This window comes from Panthera onca, chromosome D4, assembly GCF_046562875.1.
Source record: "Panthera onca isolate mPanOnc1 chromosome D4, mPanOnc1 haplotype 2, whole genome shotgun sequence".
In the NCBI taxonomy this organism is placed as follows: domain Eukaryota; kingdom Metazoa; phylum Chordata; class Mammalia; order Carnivora; family Felidae; genus Panthera; species Panthera onca.
Genome location: NC_138351.1, coordinates 11752055 through 11771204, shown reverse-complemented (window position 1 = coordinate 11771204; position 19150 = coordinate 11752055). Strand labels below are relative to the sequence as shown.

The 19150-nt window shown below is 42.5% G+C and overlaps 1 protein-coding gene across 1 annotated transcript in view; it reads right to left on the bottom strand.

Moving 5' to 3' along the window:
- Positions 1-8746: 8746 nt before the first annotated feature.
- The window catches only part of LOC132663793 (zinc-regulated GTPase metalloprotein activator 1B), a 51566-nt gene continuing 41162 nt past the window's right edge, over positions 8747-19150 (bottom strand). The window contains exons 11-15 of the mRNA XM_060610382.3: positions 16797-16848; positions 12024-12092; positions 11855-11920; positions 9429-9558; positions 8747-9060 (exon numbers count right to left, since the gene is read on the bottom strand). Of these exons, the coding sequence (XP_060466365.2) occupies positions 8954-9060; positions 9429-9558; positions 11855-11920; positions 12024-12092; positions 16797-16848 (424 nt within the window). The 3' untranslated portion in view covers positions 8747-8953. The remainder of the gene's footprint in view (positions 9061-9428; positions 9559-11854; positions 11921-12023; positions 12093-16796; positions 16849-19150) is intronic.

Below are 19150 nucleotides of genomic sequence, written 5' to 3'. Positions count from 1 at the left end.
AAGTTCGGGGTAGAAGGAAAACAGAAGAGCTAAAGAGAAGTCCCTTGGCATCAGCGCTTCTCGAGCTTCTCTGAACCATTAACCACAGGATAAAATACGTTTTATGTCACACCCTTGGGTAGATAGACTTCTGCACCTAAACTGGGCTTCGTAAAACAAGTGACCACTGACACAATTGTTTTTCAAATGTCCATCACCAATTAGGTGGTTTGTGCCACGTTCTAACCAGTCCAGAGCCCGTGTGAAAAACCCCGTTTTCACAAAAACAGCCTCCCAACACCAACGGATGCACGCAGTCTGACGATCTCTCAATCTCTTCTTCTTCTTTTTTAAAAGTCAACCTTCAGCACTTTTACTATAATAATAAATATTACAATTAAAACAGGGGCACCTGGGTGGCTCCGTCAGTGTAGCACCCGACTGTTCATCTCGGGGCTGTGAGTTCAAGCCCCACACTGGGCGTGGAGCCTACTTAACAAAAAATTAATAATAACAACAAGGCCAAGGGAGAGGTGCAGGGCCTTTACCTAAATCACTAGGTCGGCATTCCCCACCCTGGAGAACAGGGATGTGGCAGAGAGTCTGTTTCGCTCACCTGACATCCTTGGAAGTGGCGGTTTCTAGACTGGCTTCATTTAAATCTTACGCTCAGCGACCAGAGTCACGGTCCGGTGGAATTAACTTCATGTGTGTTATATAAATAGGGATCTTGGGGTGAAATACTGAGCAACTGGCTGTTCATAACGTAAGAGCCACCTATTTGGGAAAAGAATTTGAGGAGGCATCTACTAAAAATGCAACATACACATATTATGCCACTGATGGTCATAGTAAATCTGCCTTTAGCGTTTGTAAATGATAATGAACTTTCAGCCAGAAATCAGAAGCCAGGTAAAGGAGCAAACTATAACAAAAAAGTAGTTTAAAGTAGCTAGTCGCTTCAGGATTAAAATTTGAAAACTGCTTTCTCTAAAAGATGTTAAGAGCTTGTGCTCTACTCCTGAGATTTTCGCCTTCGCCGTCATATGTAGCTTGAAGGACAAATGATGGAGCTTTTGGGCCTCAGGGATTTGTGTTTGAATCCCAGGTTCACCAGTTACTACTTGGGGGATGACTAAACCAAGCTCAGGGGAGGGCCCTGACAAGTGTCTTATCCAACCTCAGTCTCCCAGCTGCCTCCCCGTCAACCCCCTGCAGGTAAAGCACATTTCTGCAGGCTGCAGAGGAATCCTGTGACCTGGGAAGGGAGTATTGTTAGTTTTCCTAAAGTCAACATCTATGGGGATTTGGGTTATTTAAAAATGAAAGGAGAAAAGTAAAGGCTTGGGAAACAAAAACAAAAGAATCTCCATTGAGGGAGGTATGTCAAGGGGGCATAGGAGACAAGTGAAGTTCTCCTGTGGTGAAAGCTGGGGCCACTCCAGCAAGTAGGATTAGATTACAACCCAAAGCATAAAATAAATATTCGTGTGTGTATCCATACTGATAAAAACCAAATGAGTAAAATAATAAATGGGAGGAAAGAGGGATGCTTGGCTGGCTCAGTCTGTAGAGCATGCAAGTCTTAAACCTAGGGTCCTGAGTTCAAACCCCACATTGGGCATAGAACCTGCTTTACAAAAAAAAAAAAAAAAAAAAAAAAAAACAAAAAACACAAACAACAACAACAACAAAAAAAAAAAACGCTCCAAAATATTAAACAGGGCCGGGGGCAGGAGAATTCCTCACTCTTTTACCACAGGCAGTGCAGAGTGGTTTCCTTCTAAAGATACAGATCCTTCCAAAGATATCTTCCTTCCAAAGATCCTTACAAGTGGAGAAGGGTCACAAACACTTCAGCCAAGTCATCAGGTGACCAGCGTTTACATCAATAGTCATAAACCCTTTGACAGTATATGCCGTAATGTGATCGTGCTCCCCCGAGCCCATGTGATCAGGAGAAAAACAGACAAATTCTGATAGAGGAGCATCCTGTGTCCCTGGCCAGAACCATCCTCAAAACTATCAAGGTCACCAAAACGAGAACAGTCCAAGCCCAGAGGACTCTACAGACAGATGTGACAAGTAACTGCAGTGTGGAGTCTGGGACGGCATCCTGGAAGACAAAAATGACAGCATCCAAACAGAAAAATGACGGACAGCATCCTGGAACAGAAAAATGACAGGCCATCTGAACAGGCTGCCTGAATAAGGCTATGTGAATAAACTACAGACTTTAGTTAATAATGTATCAATATCAGTCCACTAATTGTAACAAATGTGCCATACTGCTGTAAGATATTAACTGAATGTGTGTATGGGGGGGGGGTGGAATATGGGAACTTGTACCACCTGCACGTTTATCTTGTGCTGTCTGTTCACTTTTCCTGTAAATCTGAAACTGTTCCAAAAATTACATTCTATTAGTTTAAAAAATTAAACATGGGAAAAAGGCCAAATAGCCAAAAAGGAGAAACTCAAACGCCCATCAGGCGATGAATGGATAAACAACATGTGGTAATATACATAGACTTTCATTCAGCAACAAAAGCAACAAAGTGTTGATATGTGCTACGACATGGATGGATCTTGAAAACATCATGGTAAGTGAAAGGAGTCTGAATAGGCCAATTACAGAAACAGAAAGTAGAGTGGTGGCCGCTGGGGGCTACGAACAGGGGGAAATGGGGAGTAACGTCGATGGATAGTTTCCTTGGGGAGTAATGAAAATGTTCTGGACTTAGCTATGGTGGATTTACTAAAGCTATGAATTGTACACTCTAAAAGGGTAAAGTTTAGGGGCGCCTGGGTGGCTCAGTCAGTTAAGCGTCCGACTTCAGCTCAGGTCACGATCTCGCCGTTCATGACTTTGAGCCCTTTGTCAGGCTCTGTGCTGACAGCTCAGAGCCTGGAGCCTGCTTCGGAGTCTGTGTCTCCCCCTCTCTCTCTGTCCCTCCCCCGCTCACGCTCTCAAAAAATAAACATTAAAATTTTTTTTAAAGGGTAAAGTTTATCGTATGTGATTATATCTAATGTTATACAAAATATGCCCAGGTAAAAACAAAGAGCTTTATCAATGAAAACTGAGTGCTTTGGAAAGACTCCATTATGGCAAGTCACTCTGGAAAAAAGGAAAGAAGGGGAAGGGGAAGGGGAGGAAAGAGAAAGAAAGATAGAAATAAAGATAGAAAAGAAAGAAAGAAAGAAAGAAAGAAAGAAAAGAAAAGAAAAAAAAAACTCTTACAGTCACATCCCATCAATTCTTTAGTGCTGCCTTCAGAATGAGAAGCCTGCCTTTGTAACTCCTGCAGCATTTAACACGCAGCCTTGTGCATGGTGGGGACTCTGTAATATTTGGGGATTGCTTCTTTCCTAACAACGAATACGTTTTTTTTTTTCTGAACAAACCCATCAGGAGCTCACGCAATGCTGTCCTAGTATGAAAAACCAAACTTTCTAGACTAATCTACAAAAAGGATGATGCTGTCTGGTTTCTCTCCATTCCACTCTGAAAATTAAAGGCAAGATAAGGGCACCTGGGTGGTTCAGTCGGTTAAGCATCTGACTCTTGATTTCGGCTCAGGTCGTGACCTCACAGCCGTGAGGTCGAGCCCCACATCAGGCTCTGCGCTGAGCGTGGAGCCTGCCTGGGATTCTCTCTCCCTCTCCCTCTCCCCCTTCTCTGCTTGTGCTCTCTCTCTCAAAAATAAAAATAAATAAATAAAGACAATGTGGCCATCAACAGTTAAAGTTGATTTGAATATTAAAGCTAACTCTGAGAAGAAGAAGAAGAAAAGCTCTAGTGTATCTTTCTCCTCGAGGTAGGGCAAGTTGCTCGTCTACAAAGGCAGAATATACTTCTTTCAACATCACTTCCACAAGGTATGGCATTTCTGAAACCGGGGAAGTCTTTTCAAAGCAATCTAAAAGCAGTGCTCCCACCTACCCTACTGAGGCAAAGGAGACGATTAATCAATTTGTAGCAAGGAAACGACCAAGCCCGTAAATGCTTAAAAGTCTCTTAGCTTTATTTTGTCGATAACTTCCTGGAAACATCATGACCTGAGAATTACCCTTTCAATTATCTGGTCTTCCCTCTGACCCTGTGTCGACCCCTCCTCCAGCTCCCTGGCACACAGTACCAAGGCACTGGGCCCTTATACTAAAAGCTGGGCAAAGCCTAGGAAAGAGCTGTTTTAAGAAGGTACGCACAAGCTTGAGAATTGTTGGTTTGGGGTTTTTAAGGGTTTGTTTGTTTTTTTTAATCGAATCTTGCTGGAAAAAGAATTCGCTTACATTGAGACTCTATTCAGGGTGCTTTAAATTTCATCCCTGGAACAATGGTGAGAGATTTGCATTTTATCGCCATTGTATGAATAAGGAGGCAAAGGCTCAGAGACATTTAGTAATCTATCCTGTATTACTCAGTAAACTATAGAGTTTTAGATGAACTGCGCCTAAACCTTGATCACCATTGTCACCACCAATACCCTTGAAATTATCTGTAGTTGGGATACTGGTCCACATTTAGTTATAAAAATACATATTCTCAGGGATGCCTGGGTGGCTCAGTTGGTTAAGCGTCCGGCTCTGGACTTCGGCTCAGGTCATGATGTCACAGTTCTAGTGAGTCTGAGCCCTGCCTTCATTAGGCTCTGTGCTTATGACACGGAGCCTGCTTCGGATTCTCTCTCTCTCTCCTATCCCTGTCCCTCCCCTGCTTGCACTCTCCCTCTCTCTCAAAATAAATGAAATAAACATTAAAAACATTATATATATATATATATATATATATATATACACATATATACATACACACACACACATATATATACACATTACATATATATATATAATGTAAATATTCTGTTGGGGATATATTCTCTATGACAAGTTCCAAAGTCCTCTGAAGTGCAGGTTAAACTGATAATGATTCTGATCGTGGAAAATTGCATTTGGGGAAAAGAATGAAGAACACACAATGCATCTTTAAAAGAAGATATAAACAACATTAAAAAAAAAAACATGAAATCTGAATAAAAACAGTGAGATGCCTTTCTACGCAGACGGGCAAGGTTACAGAGGGTTAACTAGGTTTGGAAAAATGGGTATTCTCACCCCCTACTGTGTAAGGCGGAAACTTCCAGCCACTTGGGAGAGCAGCTGGTCAGCATCTATTAAGAATTTCAGCGTGCACATCCCAGAAGCCCGGGATTCCACACGTACACACTTACTCTAGAGAAGCATCCTCACCTAAGAACAAAGAGGCGTGCTGCACAATGATGTTCACTGTAGCACCGTGTGCAGTTTCGAGAACAGTTAAGGGCTGGTTCATCTGCCACAGGGATCGATCACAAACCACGCCGCTTCTCCAGCTTAAAACCAGATGTTCTGCTCCGTCCCACCAGGAGCAGCAAGCCCTGCCCCAGCTCCCAACGCCACCCCCCACCCCCCCACCCCCCCACCCCCAGGCCCGGTCTGGCACCAGTGGTGCGGGCTCCCAGCTAAAAGGCTGCTCCACTAGGTGCTGGTCTGCCTGGAACCTTCTTCCCGACTCCTCCTCCCCATGCACCAAGCGTTTTAACTCCATCCTCAACACCCACCCATCTCTCCTCAGGGAGGCTTTCCAGGACCGCCCAGTCCTGTTATGGGACTTACTTTCCTCTTCTTTTCTAATTTATTTACGTCCCGCCACCAAAATGTAAACACTGTAAGAATGAGGCCCTTATCTTTCACGTGCAGTTTCGCCCAGCGCTCAAGCCTGGGCAAAGTGGAAGCTCTCAATAAATGATGCTTTAATTTTTTTTTTTTTTTAACGTTTATTTATTTTTGAGACAGAGAGAGACAGGGGAGGGGCAGAGAGAGAGGGAGACACAGAATCCGAAGCAGGTTCCAGGCTCTGAGCTGTCAGCACAGAGCCCGACGCGGGGCTCGAACTCACGAACCGCGAGATCAGGACCCGAGCCGGAGTCGGACGCTTAACCAACTGAGCCACCCAGGCGCCCCATCAATAAATGATGTTTTAAAGGAATGTATTCTATGCTATCCTACGAATTTCTACGCAGCAATTAAAGAACAAGACCTATTCATATGTACTGTCAAGGAAGAAGGTCTAAGGCTAATAGTTGAGTTTTTTAAAAAGCTAAGTGCATTAAAATCTAAAAAGAACGATGTTTTAAAGTATACACATTAAGGGGCGCCTGGGTGGCTCAGTCGGTTAGGCATCCGACTTTGGCTCGGCTCATGATCTCATGGATTTGTGAGTTCGAGCCCCGCACTGGGCTCTGTGCTGACAGCTCAGAGCCTGGGGCCTGCTTCGGATTCTGTGTCTCCCTCTCTCTCTGTGCCACCCCCGCTTGCACTCTCTTTATCAAAAATAAACATTTTTTTAAGTTAAAAAAATAAACATTTTTTATGTTAAAAAAATAAAATTAAGTAAAATAAAACACACGCGTTATGAAAATAAATGTCTTCCTTGAGGATATTTATGGCAAGCTCCTACCTCTCCAGAAGCAGCAGCTTACACTACGGCTCTAGTCACCACGACGTAAGCGTGTGTGTGTGTGCGTGTGTGTGTGTGTAAGTGAAAAGCAACACGTACAAGGGCAGACACGATGCTGACAACACTGCCCACCCCCGAGGAGGGTCAGCGACTGAAGGACACAGGTCACGGGAGACTGATTCATTGTGACATCCGCGATTTGTAGGACACAAATGTATCTGGTCAGTACTTACGTGATAAAAAAGAATTACATACTAATGTATCTTAAAGAAAAAAAGGTTTAGGACTTTGATAAATGCAGATTTTTAAGAGTACAGATTAACAGTACTCCAAACATTTCCCCCACAGCAGGGCAATTCACTGTAAGCTCTCTCTCATGGCTGTAAACAGAGGAATCTAGGTGCTTACTATTTGCCAAGGAACATTATGAACTATTACTGTGGCAACACTGACCATAAAACAGATCAAATTTACCTCGTTAGGAAAAAGAAAGCCTGTATCCAGGCTCCACTTGGTGCGCTGCAAACCTATGCAACCCTCACAACAACCCTGAATGACTGAAATGACGCCGCCCACTTCATAAACCAGGAAACCGACCTTGGAGAAAGTGCTCCGCCCGAGACTGCGAGGCCAAGAAGCAACACAACTGGAATGAAAGCCCAGATCGGACCCAAAAATCAGCTGCGTTTCTACTGGGCGATCTGCCATCTGCCGCCACAGAGTAAGCGTACTGTCTGAACCGTGAACTTAAGACACTGGATTCAGGGGGCGCCTGGGTGGCTCTGTGGGTTAAGCGTCCGACTTCGGCTCAGGTCATGATCTGACGGTTTGTGGGTTCGGGCCCCGCGTCGGGCTCTGTGCTGACTGCTCGGAGCCTGGAGCCTGTTTCAATTGTGTCTCCCTCTCTGCCGCTCCCCCACTCACACTCCGTCTCTGTCTCTCTCAAAAATAAACATTAAAAAAAATTAAAAAAGAGACTGGATTCAGGGGACAGATGGAGGAATACAGAAGGTTATATAAAAAAGGCACAGAATGCAGGGGAAGAGAGACAGATGAACGGGCCAGTCAGCCTGCCTCCAACCGACGGAGCCATTCAAGACACAGAGATGGACATTCTTTCAGTGAAAATTCTGAGGGAAAACCATTTCTAGAACAACATTTCTATAGCCTTCTGATATTTAATCATTAGTTTGAGAAAGCTCTTTTTAAAATTCCATCTAATGCTTTTCTCTTACAGTCTGAATACAGTTATGCTGACCTGGCCATTAATAGAAATAGCGGATAAGTAAGCCCCTGTGTACTTACACACCAACCCCTGATAGAAAGATGGTTAAATTGTCGTAAGTTATCTGTAGTTCCCTCTGAAGTTCTGTATGTCGTCACTTTTTTAGCTTATACTGAAAATTAAAGAAGTTCAAAAAAACCAAGATGGATTTAATACCAGTAGGAAAATCTACTTAACATCAAAAGCTCTTAAACTGGAATCGTATAAATATGTTGCAAAGGGCTGAAGTTCCAGGACTCCACCAGTAAAGCTTAGAACAAGAGGTGGTTCCAGTTGTTTGACTCTGATTTCTTCCACTCGTAAGTCTACAAGACTTTTATTTCATTTAATAAAAATGGTGACATTATTTGTTTTTTAAAAAAATATCTTGGGGCGCCCGGGTGGGTCAGTCGGTTAAGCGTCCGACTTCGGCTCAGGTCATGATGTCACGGTTCGTGTGTTCGAGCCCTACGTGGGGCTCTGTGCTGACGGCTCAGAGCCTGGAGCCTGCTTCAGATTCTGTGTGTGTCCTCTCTCTGCCCCTCCCCTGCTTGTGCTCTGTCTCCCTCTCTCAAAAATAAATAAACATTAAAAAATTTTTTTTTGTAATTTGTTAATAACGATAAAATATCTATGCAATCAGCTGCCATTCTTAGTTCTAAGCTGACGTTAACTTTTAACATTATGATTATAAATAATTTCCATGGGTGAAAAATCCAGAGTATGTAAACTCCAAAGCCAATTCTGACAGGTATTTCTGTGAAACATCTATTTAAAAAACAAAAACAAAAACAGAGGCACCTGGGTGGCTGAGTTGGTTAAGCATCTGGCTCTTGGTTTCAGGTCATCATCTCACGGCTTGTGAGTTTGAGGCCCAGGCTGTCAGTGCAGAGCCTCCTTGGCATTCTCTCTCTCCCTCTCTGCCCCTCCCCTGCATGCTCTCTCTTTCAAAAATAAATAAACACTAAAAAACAAAATAAAAACACACAAAAAAACCCCACTTCAGAGGGTATTACGTTTTATTGTATGAATGTCAAATGTTTTATAGTATTTATCTACTAAATTTTACATGTTCCATTAAATAAACACTAAAGTACGCTGGAATTCATAACAGAAGTAACACAAAGAACAGATGCTTGACATATGACCAGTAGGAAAGTTATTCCCGATTTATCACCCAGTCCCTTTGATTAGAAATGCTTCTAGTGTTATGGACAAACTTGATCTTCTTTGAAATGTGCCGTCCACCGCTTTTCTGTTTCAGTCACAGTAGCTATAAATAGTTGTTTAAGGATCTCCTTATCTAAATTCCTGCCTGCACACAGAACAAAATAGGGTGTGATTATATCATGCTTATTAAAAGGGCAGTTTGCCTATCAATTCCAAATCATGAAATGCTTGATAATCTTCAGAAATTTACAAAAACAAAGTAATTAATGATCCCTTCAACTTTCTATTTCTAGTTAAGTCCCTTAGACGAAACTGGCATTTCAATTAATTATTTTCTAAACCTGTTTGAAGAAAAGAGTAAAATGTCTACCAAGTTCTTATGAATGTTATCACATCATGAAGACAAATACATTAATCACAGGGACTCAGACTGGTTAATCTTGCTACAGTTTGGCATATTACATCACTTTCAAATATATATTTGTGCTTTAGAAATTTACCAATTTCACTTACCAATAAGAACCAATCGATTTGTTCTCTCTGTGTCATCTTTCCAGCTCAGCGGGGTCTCCTCCAGGTCATAGAGCTCATGGACACCTTGGACAATCACCTGTTTTAGTTTGTCTTTGATCGACACCAGCCCCTGCTCAGAGAGTGATCAATCAGCCTCAGTTCAAATTCACAGCAGACAATGTTATCAGATTATTGCTGTTCCATTTTAAATACAAACCCATAAAGATTCTGTGAAAATTACTTAAATCTAGTTATTTGTGCCTTATGGAAATAGTTTCTTACAGCCTCTGATTTTTAAATTTAAATCTCAAGCATTTGTGTACAATGTTTTTAAAAAAAAAAATAGTCCCTTTTTGTAATAAAATTAATACACGTCTTAGGATATCTGAAAAGTTGAAACAACCAAATGATAAAACATGCATCGAATTCTAGTGGTTTTTCTACTTTTAAGGATTTTACCTTGTTTCACAGTCTCAGTGGGACAATTTGAGGAGTTAAAGGATTTGGGTGACAATTTTTCACTAGGTTGCAATAAATGGAGCAGATAATAATGAAATAAAGGAAAAGAAAAATACATCTATCTGGATACAATTCATTTTATATTGACTTGCAGAAGTGAAACAAATTATCTGATAAACTGGCTCCCTGAGGATGAAACAATTTCTCTGAAATGATGCTTGTTACACTTATTTGTTATTAACTTAATATACATATTGCAAAACAGTAAGAGACAAACCACTCAAGGTCATCCCCACCACAAAACTTTGGCGTGGTTTTGGTGTACTGGTGTATTTTAGGTGTATGTTCTTCCTGTTTTCCTTTGTCCAGTTTTGTTTTCTCCTTTTTACACCGGATTTTAATATGTAATAGCTCCTGGGAAAGAATTATCTAAACATCAGTCTTAGGTTACTTGTAGAAGGACTCTGACCTTCCAGCTGTTACCAGAGTGAACATGTTAAGCTCATTGGTAGAGCCCTGGTCCTCTGCAGCAGGGCGGAGAAGGAAGTCTATGAAGGGAGACTCACAGGGTTGTTGTGACGAGAGGAAGGACAAGGGAAGAACCACAGAGGACGAAGGGCTGCAGAAAAACCGTCACACACCCAGGGACAAAAGCCACGCCAGGATGGTGCAGGATGAGCCACTGAGGTCTGTGGTGCGGTCCTGGCTGCAGCATCAGCATAAAGGCCTGAAGGGCTGCTTCTGTAGTAACCGCTCCCCATTCAGTAGCAGGGACAGAAGCGGTCGCAGACTGAGACACAATCTGCCCGTTAGGATCCTGGACGGAAGTGGTGCTACTGTCATCGGAGCAGTAGCTCCAGGATCAGACTTAGCTCCTCTGGGTGGGAAGGACTTGGGAACAGACTGAGATTCACCCATGGCTCTGAAGCCAGTCCTAGGCAGAGTCAGCACAGGGAGTGAGCACATCTAAACCTGAATGGCTTTTTAAAAAATGTTTAACGTTTCTTTCTTTTTGAGAGACAGAGACAGAGAGACAGAGAGACAGAGAGAGACAGAGCATGAGCAGGGAGGGGCAGAGAGAGAGGGAGACACAGAATCCAAAGCAGTCCCAGGCTCGGAGCTGTCAGCGTGGAGCCCGACGCAGGGCTTGAACCCATGAACTGCGAGATCGTGGCCTGAGCTGAAGCCAAACTTCAGCTGAACTTAACCGACTGAGCCACCCAAGTGTCTCCTGAATGGTTTCTTGATAGTGTCAGCCTTTGTCATTCTAGTGACCCCAGGAGGTCAGCTGCTAACAGGAAAATCTAGTTACTAACAGTAGTAGTAAGTAATCATAAGAAAACCTTCTGGAAACGCGGGAGTAGACTGCTGAGTGGTTAAGCACACCACATAGAACACTGCCCCCTGGAAAAAAAAACACCTTCCATGACATAAATCCCCAAATGCTAAGTAACGTGGATGGGTTTCAAACGCAGAGCAAGCTTTCTCCAGGTCTTCTGGAACTCTGTTTACAGTATGACCACTGTTCAGCGTCTGCTACAAGTACGAAGTAACACGGGTTCAGCCGCGGCAAGATTTCTAATATTACTTCTGTCAATAAAGCGCTCTTGGAAAATTAAACACAAGAAGACAGCGTTCCCGAAGGGACCAAGCTGTGTGCCAAGGAAAGGAGAGGTCCAGCGAGTCAAGGTTACCGGCCACATCACTGCTCAGAACAGGGGAGATGTTTCTGAGCGCACAGGCTGTGTGAGCTGAAACGCTACATGCCAGCTATGCGCATAAATCACGCTTTATGCAGGGATTGCCAAAGCTTCTTTTCAGCAATGGAAACACCGAAAAATGAAAACAGACCAAAGTCATTTGTACTAAAACCAGCGCTTCTTCTAAAACCAAATACGGTGTTAAGTGACAGCCAAGAAAGGAAGGGGCCTTTGTCCAAAAGGATGAAAGTGAAAACCACACCGTACCTTTAGCCGTATGACCTCCATGCAGTCACCATCCTTGTTCCTCACATTCTTCTCCCACAGAAGATTCTGGATCAAGTGACATATTTTAATAAGACCAACCATTCCTCCCGGCAACAGCCATGTAACCCAAACAGGTGGTAAGTCATTATCAGTTACATACTGCACTCACCTGAATAAATACATTCAGACTTTCTTCCTTTGCATTTCCCGGTACTTCAAATGTCACTGTAAGAACGCTCTATAAATCAAGAGAGACCATCAATAATGATTTTTTTAAAGTAATGTCATATATTTTTAAAAATCAGAAGTTTTAAGATGCAAAGTATATTTACATTTTAAGACATTAAATACATTAACCTTTAAGACAGAAACACGTTCATGAACATTTATGTTGCCTAACAACTACATTAGGTGTATCTGTTTCACTGTCTTGCTGAGTTCTGATAGGAGCAATTCCATTTTCTGTATTCTGTAGAGTTCATCCGTGGCTTAGTACTTAAACAGAAACTTTCAGAAGAGGATACTCATTGTTTAATGCATTCTCTCCAGGATTCTCAGCATGAAGAGGGAAGGTAATATATATACAGTGTATCGACTATGTTCTAAGCCAGGTACTTTGCCTGGGTCACTTCATTTCATGTTTCATTTACTTGTGACAACAGGCCTGTGGAATAAAGAGAATTATTGACATTTTATAAATTGGAGGAAAGGAGGCTCAGAAAAAATAAACTACTTAGATCCATGAGTAAAACTCAAAAGCAAAAGTGTACTTTCGAAAGTTCTCTGGGAACACCACAAAGGAAAAATTCAGTTTAGCTCTGACCAAGCATATGCCAAAGGGAGAGGAGTATCTGGCCATGAGAATGACAGTATGATGTCACCTTTGGTTGTAGAAGGTTGACATCATTTAGAATGTTGACTTTGAGATTTATTTTTCTCCCTGCTCTTGGTAAATCTCACTGTGCACTCTAAGGAACCTGAATCTCAAGATTTCCTGGTCACATAATCAAAGTCCAAAGCTCCACTGGCTACTGTGACCCCAAATTTCAACTTCATGATGAAAATACATGAGGGCCAAGCATAACATGATGGAAACACAAATCCCACCTTGCATAATCAGGATAATACACTCAAGCCAAGCTTTAAAACAGGAAGAGAAAACACACTAAAGCACAGCTTTGTATAATTTCCTACAACTGCAACAGTAATTTTATTCACCAACAGAAAATCACATAGGCTTACAGTAGGAAATGTGAAAAGACCAATTGTTTTTTATACAAACAGAGAAGAGCTAAAGGTAAAGGTAAGTACTAAAGACCAATCTAAGGACAAAATATACTGACGTTTACTCTCCACTGTTGCTAGTAACAGGAAAAACAGAAAGCACTTACTTGCTAAATATGAGACAGGAAAGCCAACTAAAATTGACGTAGAATGTCAGATTTTTAGGGGCGCCTGGGTGGCTCAGTCAGTTAAGCATCCAACTCTTGATTTTGGCTCAGGTCACAATCTCACCGTTTGTGAGATTAAGCCCCGTGTCAAAGCCCCTCGTCAGGCTCTGTGCTGACAGTGGGGAGCCTGCTGGGATGCTCTCTCTCCCTCTTTCTCTGTCTGTCCTCTGCTCATTCTCTCTCTCTCTCTCTCAAAATAAATAACATTAAAATTTTTTGAAAAAAAGATTAAAAAAAGCAATCACTACCAATAATACCAAAAAATGCGTATCAGAACTTACAGCACATCATATAGCGTATCAAATATGTAGCAAAAGGATGTAAATGAAACATAATTTGTCATTTTCAAAGGAAAGTAGCAAGTGAACCTTCAAAACTGCTTAAAATGTATTTTATTCAAGTTGGAGAACTTGGCTTTCCATATTGAAAAGGTCTCAACATAGAACTCAATAATGCTTTTTTATTCTTAAAGAGCTTCTACTGAGAATGGTTGTTGCTTTCGGCAGGTTAGAAATATGAAAATATTTCTAAGGGGTTCAATTAACTCCAATATGAGATAAAAAGGGTTTTAAAAATTAAGACAATGCAGATACAGATTTTAGAACTAGATGTTTTCCTGTACCAATAAATCCTCCTCGCAGTGGGCAGACAGTAAAGGAGATGAGATCTGTAAATTCCCAGGGCAGAAGTTGAGGGTCACAACTTGTTATCCCTCCTTTAATTGGCTCTACTAAATAAACTATGCACAGGCTGCCATTTGGGATTTCTTACCTTCCCACCCTCCAATCCCGGGTCCTCCTTACAGGGAGCAAACAAAGGGCCCAGGGAGATAGAGAGCTGCATTAAAGAGGATTCAGGGATTAAACTTTAGTAACATACCTACTATGTCCTAGGTATTACCTACTTCAGACTTCTTCCCAGTTCTAGAGTCGAATCTAAAATTAACTCTCCTTTTCCCAGACACAGAAAGAAGCAGAAAACTGAAGCAATAGGTTCCTCTAGTCAATCCAGGCCTGTTTCCCATGACTTCTGTCTTACCGCCCCAGCATCAGTCAGTAAGCCTATTCAGACAGGTCTAGTATGAGTCTGTCCTTGATTTATCCCATCTCCACGCCCCCTGCGACCAGCGCAGTGCAGGCCCTCGTCACAGGGGATCTCCCTGCTTGGTCTCCTGACTGCAACTCCAATCCAGCTTCCCTGCCCCTGCCCCACAGCACAGAGCGGTTCCCCGTGCCCGGGCCATCACAGCCCAACACCTTAGCTCAGGATTCCAGCAGGAAGCGGCCACCAGGACGTGTGTGCCAGAGTCCCCCTCTCCTAGAGCATGCTCGCCTGCCCACTTTTAGACATCCGGGTTGCTCTTTCCCTTACTTCTTCCAGTCAAACAAAATTCTACTTCTTGATGTCTTACTCGGAATAGGAGGTGCATCTTTGCAAGGAGTGTTCCTAACTGAAAAGGGGCACAAGGGAACTCTCTTGACGATGGTGGGAATTTGCTGTATTTGTATCTACGAGGGAATTACAGAGATATGTGTTCGTATGCGCCCATGGGCCAACGCATAGGCACAAATATACGTAAAGACACATTGACTTGTACACTAAAAACTTGTATGCTTTACTATACGTTAAAAGAAAAAAAACTATCCTTCACAAAGCCTCAGACCCGCCAAACCACATGAGACAGACCATCATTACCCTGAATCCCACTGCCCTTTGTCTGCAATATTATATTCTGCCCTCTGTTTATAGATCTAAAGCAGGAGAGTGTATCAGAAAAAAACAAACAGCCATGCTCTATTTACTGGTGAAATGACATACTGTCTGGGATTTGCTTTAATACACTCTAGCAAGGGCAATGGGTACTCACAGTTTCACTACACTATCCAACTTGACTGTATGTTTGAAATTTTCTGTTTAAAAAAATACTCCAGCAAAAGAAGTGCTGAGAAGACAGAGGGCATAAAATCAGCAAATGCTGGCAGCCACTGCAACCGGGTCACGTGTACAAAGGGTTCCTTTTGCTGTTCTCTCTACTTTTGTAGATCTTTGTAAAATTTCCACAATAAAATGTTAAAAATACACAGACGCATTAATGCGCACATGCCTAAGCCCCAGTCCTGGAGACCGGAGGTGTGGGGACTACAGAGTATTCAATATTAAACGGGATTCTGACGTTCCCCATTTAAGAATCACGGCTTTCCGCTCTTGTAACAAATATTCCCCAAGCAACCACTGCACACATGCCCCGTGCTAAACAACGAGGAATCCATATTTGAGGAATGCACAGACTACTACCAGGAAAGAGCGTTTCAACCCACAACCATAAGGCATCACACACGCCACGCCGGGTCTGCGTGAGACATCGCAGGTACAGATTCTGGCCATGATGAGGGTTCTCGAAAGCGACTATATCCTTCATTTTTCCCTCCTGAGGACTCCTCGTATGGTCTCCCTCCCCCAGAAAGTCCGTAAGAATATGCCTCCAGTTCATCTTGGTGACTGCTACTGCGTCTTCTAAAAAATTCTACCACCAGAGAGCTGTATTTCTCTCACTCACGCCAAAGACAAGCGTGGATGAGTATGTTGTGACGTTTCTGAGCGAAGGGTGCCACAAACACGGTAGGACAGGCCCCCATAAATACGAGCCAAAGGGAGGACGAAGCTGCTACTGTGCAGGCCCCGTCACCATGAGTCATGCTGCAAAAAATGCGGGACAGTTTCGAGACAGGCGGGAAGAGGTGCACTGCTCCCCGCCTTGCTCTCACAGTCTGAGATGGAACAAAGCAGTTACCCTAGAGCTGCACCACCTATGACCTGCTTAAAAGGAGGGTGGGGACAGTGAAAACAGGTGACGTGTCTTCCAGGATCTTCAACACTGGCCTCAGGAACGAGGTGTTTAGAGTGCCCAAAGGAACGACACCTTAAGCACTTCAAATTTACAGTGCTACCTGCAGGCGAAACTCAAAGTCAGTGTTTATTTAAAGAAGCCACACATGCTTTTACCAGACTTGTCCTTGATCTGTTAGTTCAACAGAGTTAAGAAGAGGCTGCACAGGGAGCCCCCGGGGAAGCCGTTAAGCACCGATTCCCACCCTTCTGGTGGGAAATATGCTCAGCGACCTGAGAGCGGAGAGGCCAGAAAGCACCTTGTCCCCAGGTTCGAAACAAGTGCTTTGAGGACTTCCTGTGATGCATTAAGCTAGATGAGATTACCTCAAAAGCACCCAAATTCTGAAAATTATCAACACAGTTCAAAAATGCGGTTTTTTTAGCAAGAGGAAAATACTACAAATATAATATACATATATATAGTAAGACAGTATAATATAGTACATAACAGTAATAGTATGTAACATAGTATATAGTAATAATATAAATGTAGTAATACTTACAGTATAAGATACAGTATATAGTCATCATATGAGTATAGTCCTAATGGAACTAATTTAGTTTAAAAAATGCTTTAAAAAATTTTTTTAAGACTTTTTTACCTGATCTAGGTGAGGCTGTGTTGTTGGCACATGTTGAAGTTTTTTCTGCAAACTAAAAATAACTGATTATAAATTCAAAGATCAGTATACTTCCGATTTAACTTCACGTGTTACTTAGAGATACCGAGCTAAGGAGAGTTTCCACAACTCAATCTATAACATAGTTCCAATTTTAGATGCTGTTTACATGTTCTTACAGAGAGAAGCTAACAGACCGTTTACAGATTTTTCCTAAGAACGTACACACATTCAACAAACACACAAAGAGACTCTTAAATACAGAGAACAAACTGTCAGAGGGGGTGGGGGATGGGTGAAACAGATAAAGGGGATTAAGAGATCTAAGCTTCCAGTTGTAAAATAAGTCAAGAAGATGAAAAGTAGAGCCCAGGGAATATAGTCCATAATACTGTAGTAACATTGCATAGGACACACGATGACCACACTTATGGTGAACACCGGGTAATACACAGAACAGCCGACTCAATGGCGGTACCCGTGAAACAAACATTACATTGGATGTTATGCTTCAATAAAAGCAAACGTACAACACATTCACATCCATACCTATACACACAATACTGAAAAAAACCTAATCTCTGGTGACACTATTTTGTGTGGTTGAATACATCTGTGGATATATTTCTTTTTAATTCCAACAGATCTACCACAGGCCTAGAAAAATACACAGAAGCATTTTACTAATGCTCCAAATTTCATCCACTCGCCCCATGCTCCCTAATGTGAAAATAATGCTGCTGTCTACCTCAAGACAGGTAGAAGGGTCTATTATTTCCTTTACCGGTGTTTTCCCTTGAACATATCTACTTATTATAAAGTAAGTAGTATCCGGAAATATAAGCCTGCTATATAGTCTGTTACCTGTGACTGAGAAAAACCAGAAAGTCAGAATCTTACAAATGCATTGTTCTGATATGAAAAAGAGCGAGAAGATCAGTGTGGCATAACAAATGATAACCATAACAGCAGCAGCAGGCATTTAGACACTGATGGGGGTAGGCTGGGAGGAGGAAAAGGACTTAAAACCTTGCAGATGTTTTGCTTCGCAGAACAGTGAGGGGTAAATTAGTAACAGCAAGTTTAGAAAAGAGGAAAGGATTGTAGGAACGGCTGGAGGGAAATGAGCCTCACTGGAGGGGGTCTCAGCAGAGAAAGTGTCAAATTAAATCCTTCCCAGCTGGTTGGATTCTCCATTTTAGCAACTGAGCACAGGAGAAGTTATGCAAAGGCCTGATCCGCGCAGAGAGGGCATCACGTGAAACAGCCACTCCTTTAAGTGTCACTAATGCATTATCACTGTTCTTAAGCAAGTGTGGAAGGAGATTACCTTTGAAAATGTTTGGAAAATCACATGCTCTTTCTCTATGTTCAATATTTAGTGCTGTTAAAAATAACTGCCAACGACTTGCACAGGAAGGAAAAAGTTCTCCTCGACCCTCTTGGGAGCCTGGCTGGTGTGGAAATCAGGTTGCCAAACACAGATTAACAGGCGAAAAGGGTGCAAGTTTATTTATTGTAAGTTTTACGTGACACAGGAGCCTTCACAAAGAAATGAAGAACCAAGGAAATGCTTGTGCCTGACTGTTTTTATGCTAGGTTTGATGAAGAGTGAAAGGTCATAAAAAGATAGGACAGGACACGGTCTGAACCCAGTGGAGTAAACGGGGGAAACTCAGAGGTCTGTTCCTGCACACTGCTCCGAATGTGCCTTGGTCTTCAGAAAGAAGGCTCCTTTCCTCTGGGCACAGGGAGGGTACTTCTCACGTGAGACTTAGGACTCAACTACTTCAGAAGAAATGGGAGAAACTATTTCCAAATCACGCATCTAATGAGGGGTTAATACCTGGAATACATTAAAAAAAAAACTCCCAGCTCAGCCACAACAACAACAACAACAAAACCACCTGATGAAAAAATGGACCAAGTACTTGAATAGACATTGCTCCAAAAATGATCTACAAATGGCCAATGAGCACACGAAAAGACGCCCAGTATCTCCAACCACTAGAGAAATGCAAATCAAAACCACAACAAGTTATCAGCTCACACCCATTAGGACCGCTACTACCTAAAACAACAGAAAACAGCAAGTGTGGACGAGGGTGTGGACAGACCGAACATGTGTGTGCTGCTGGTGGGAAGTGAAAACGGTGCAGCTGCTCTGGCAAACGGTAAGGTTTTCCTCAAAAAATTAAAAATATAAGCACCGTATGACCCAGAAATCCCACTTCTGGGTACGTATCCAAGAGAACTGAAAACAGGAATCTCGAAGAGACATGTGCACACCCACATTCACAGGAGCACTTCTCCCAACAGCCAAGGGGAGAAAGCCG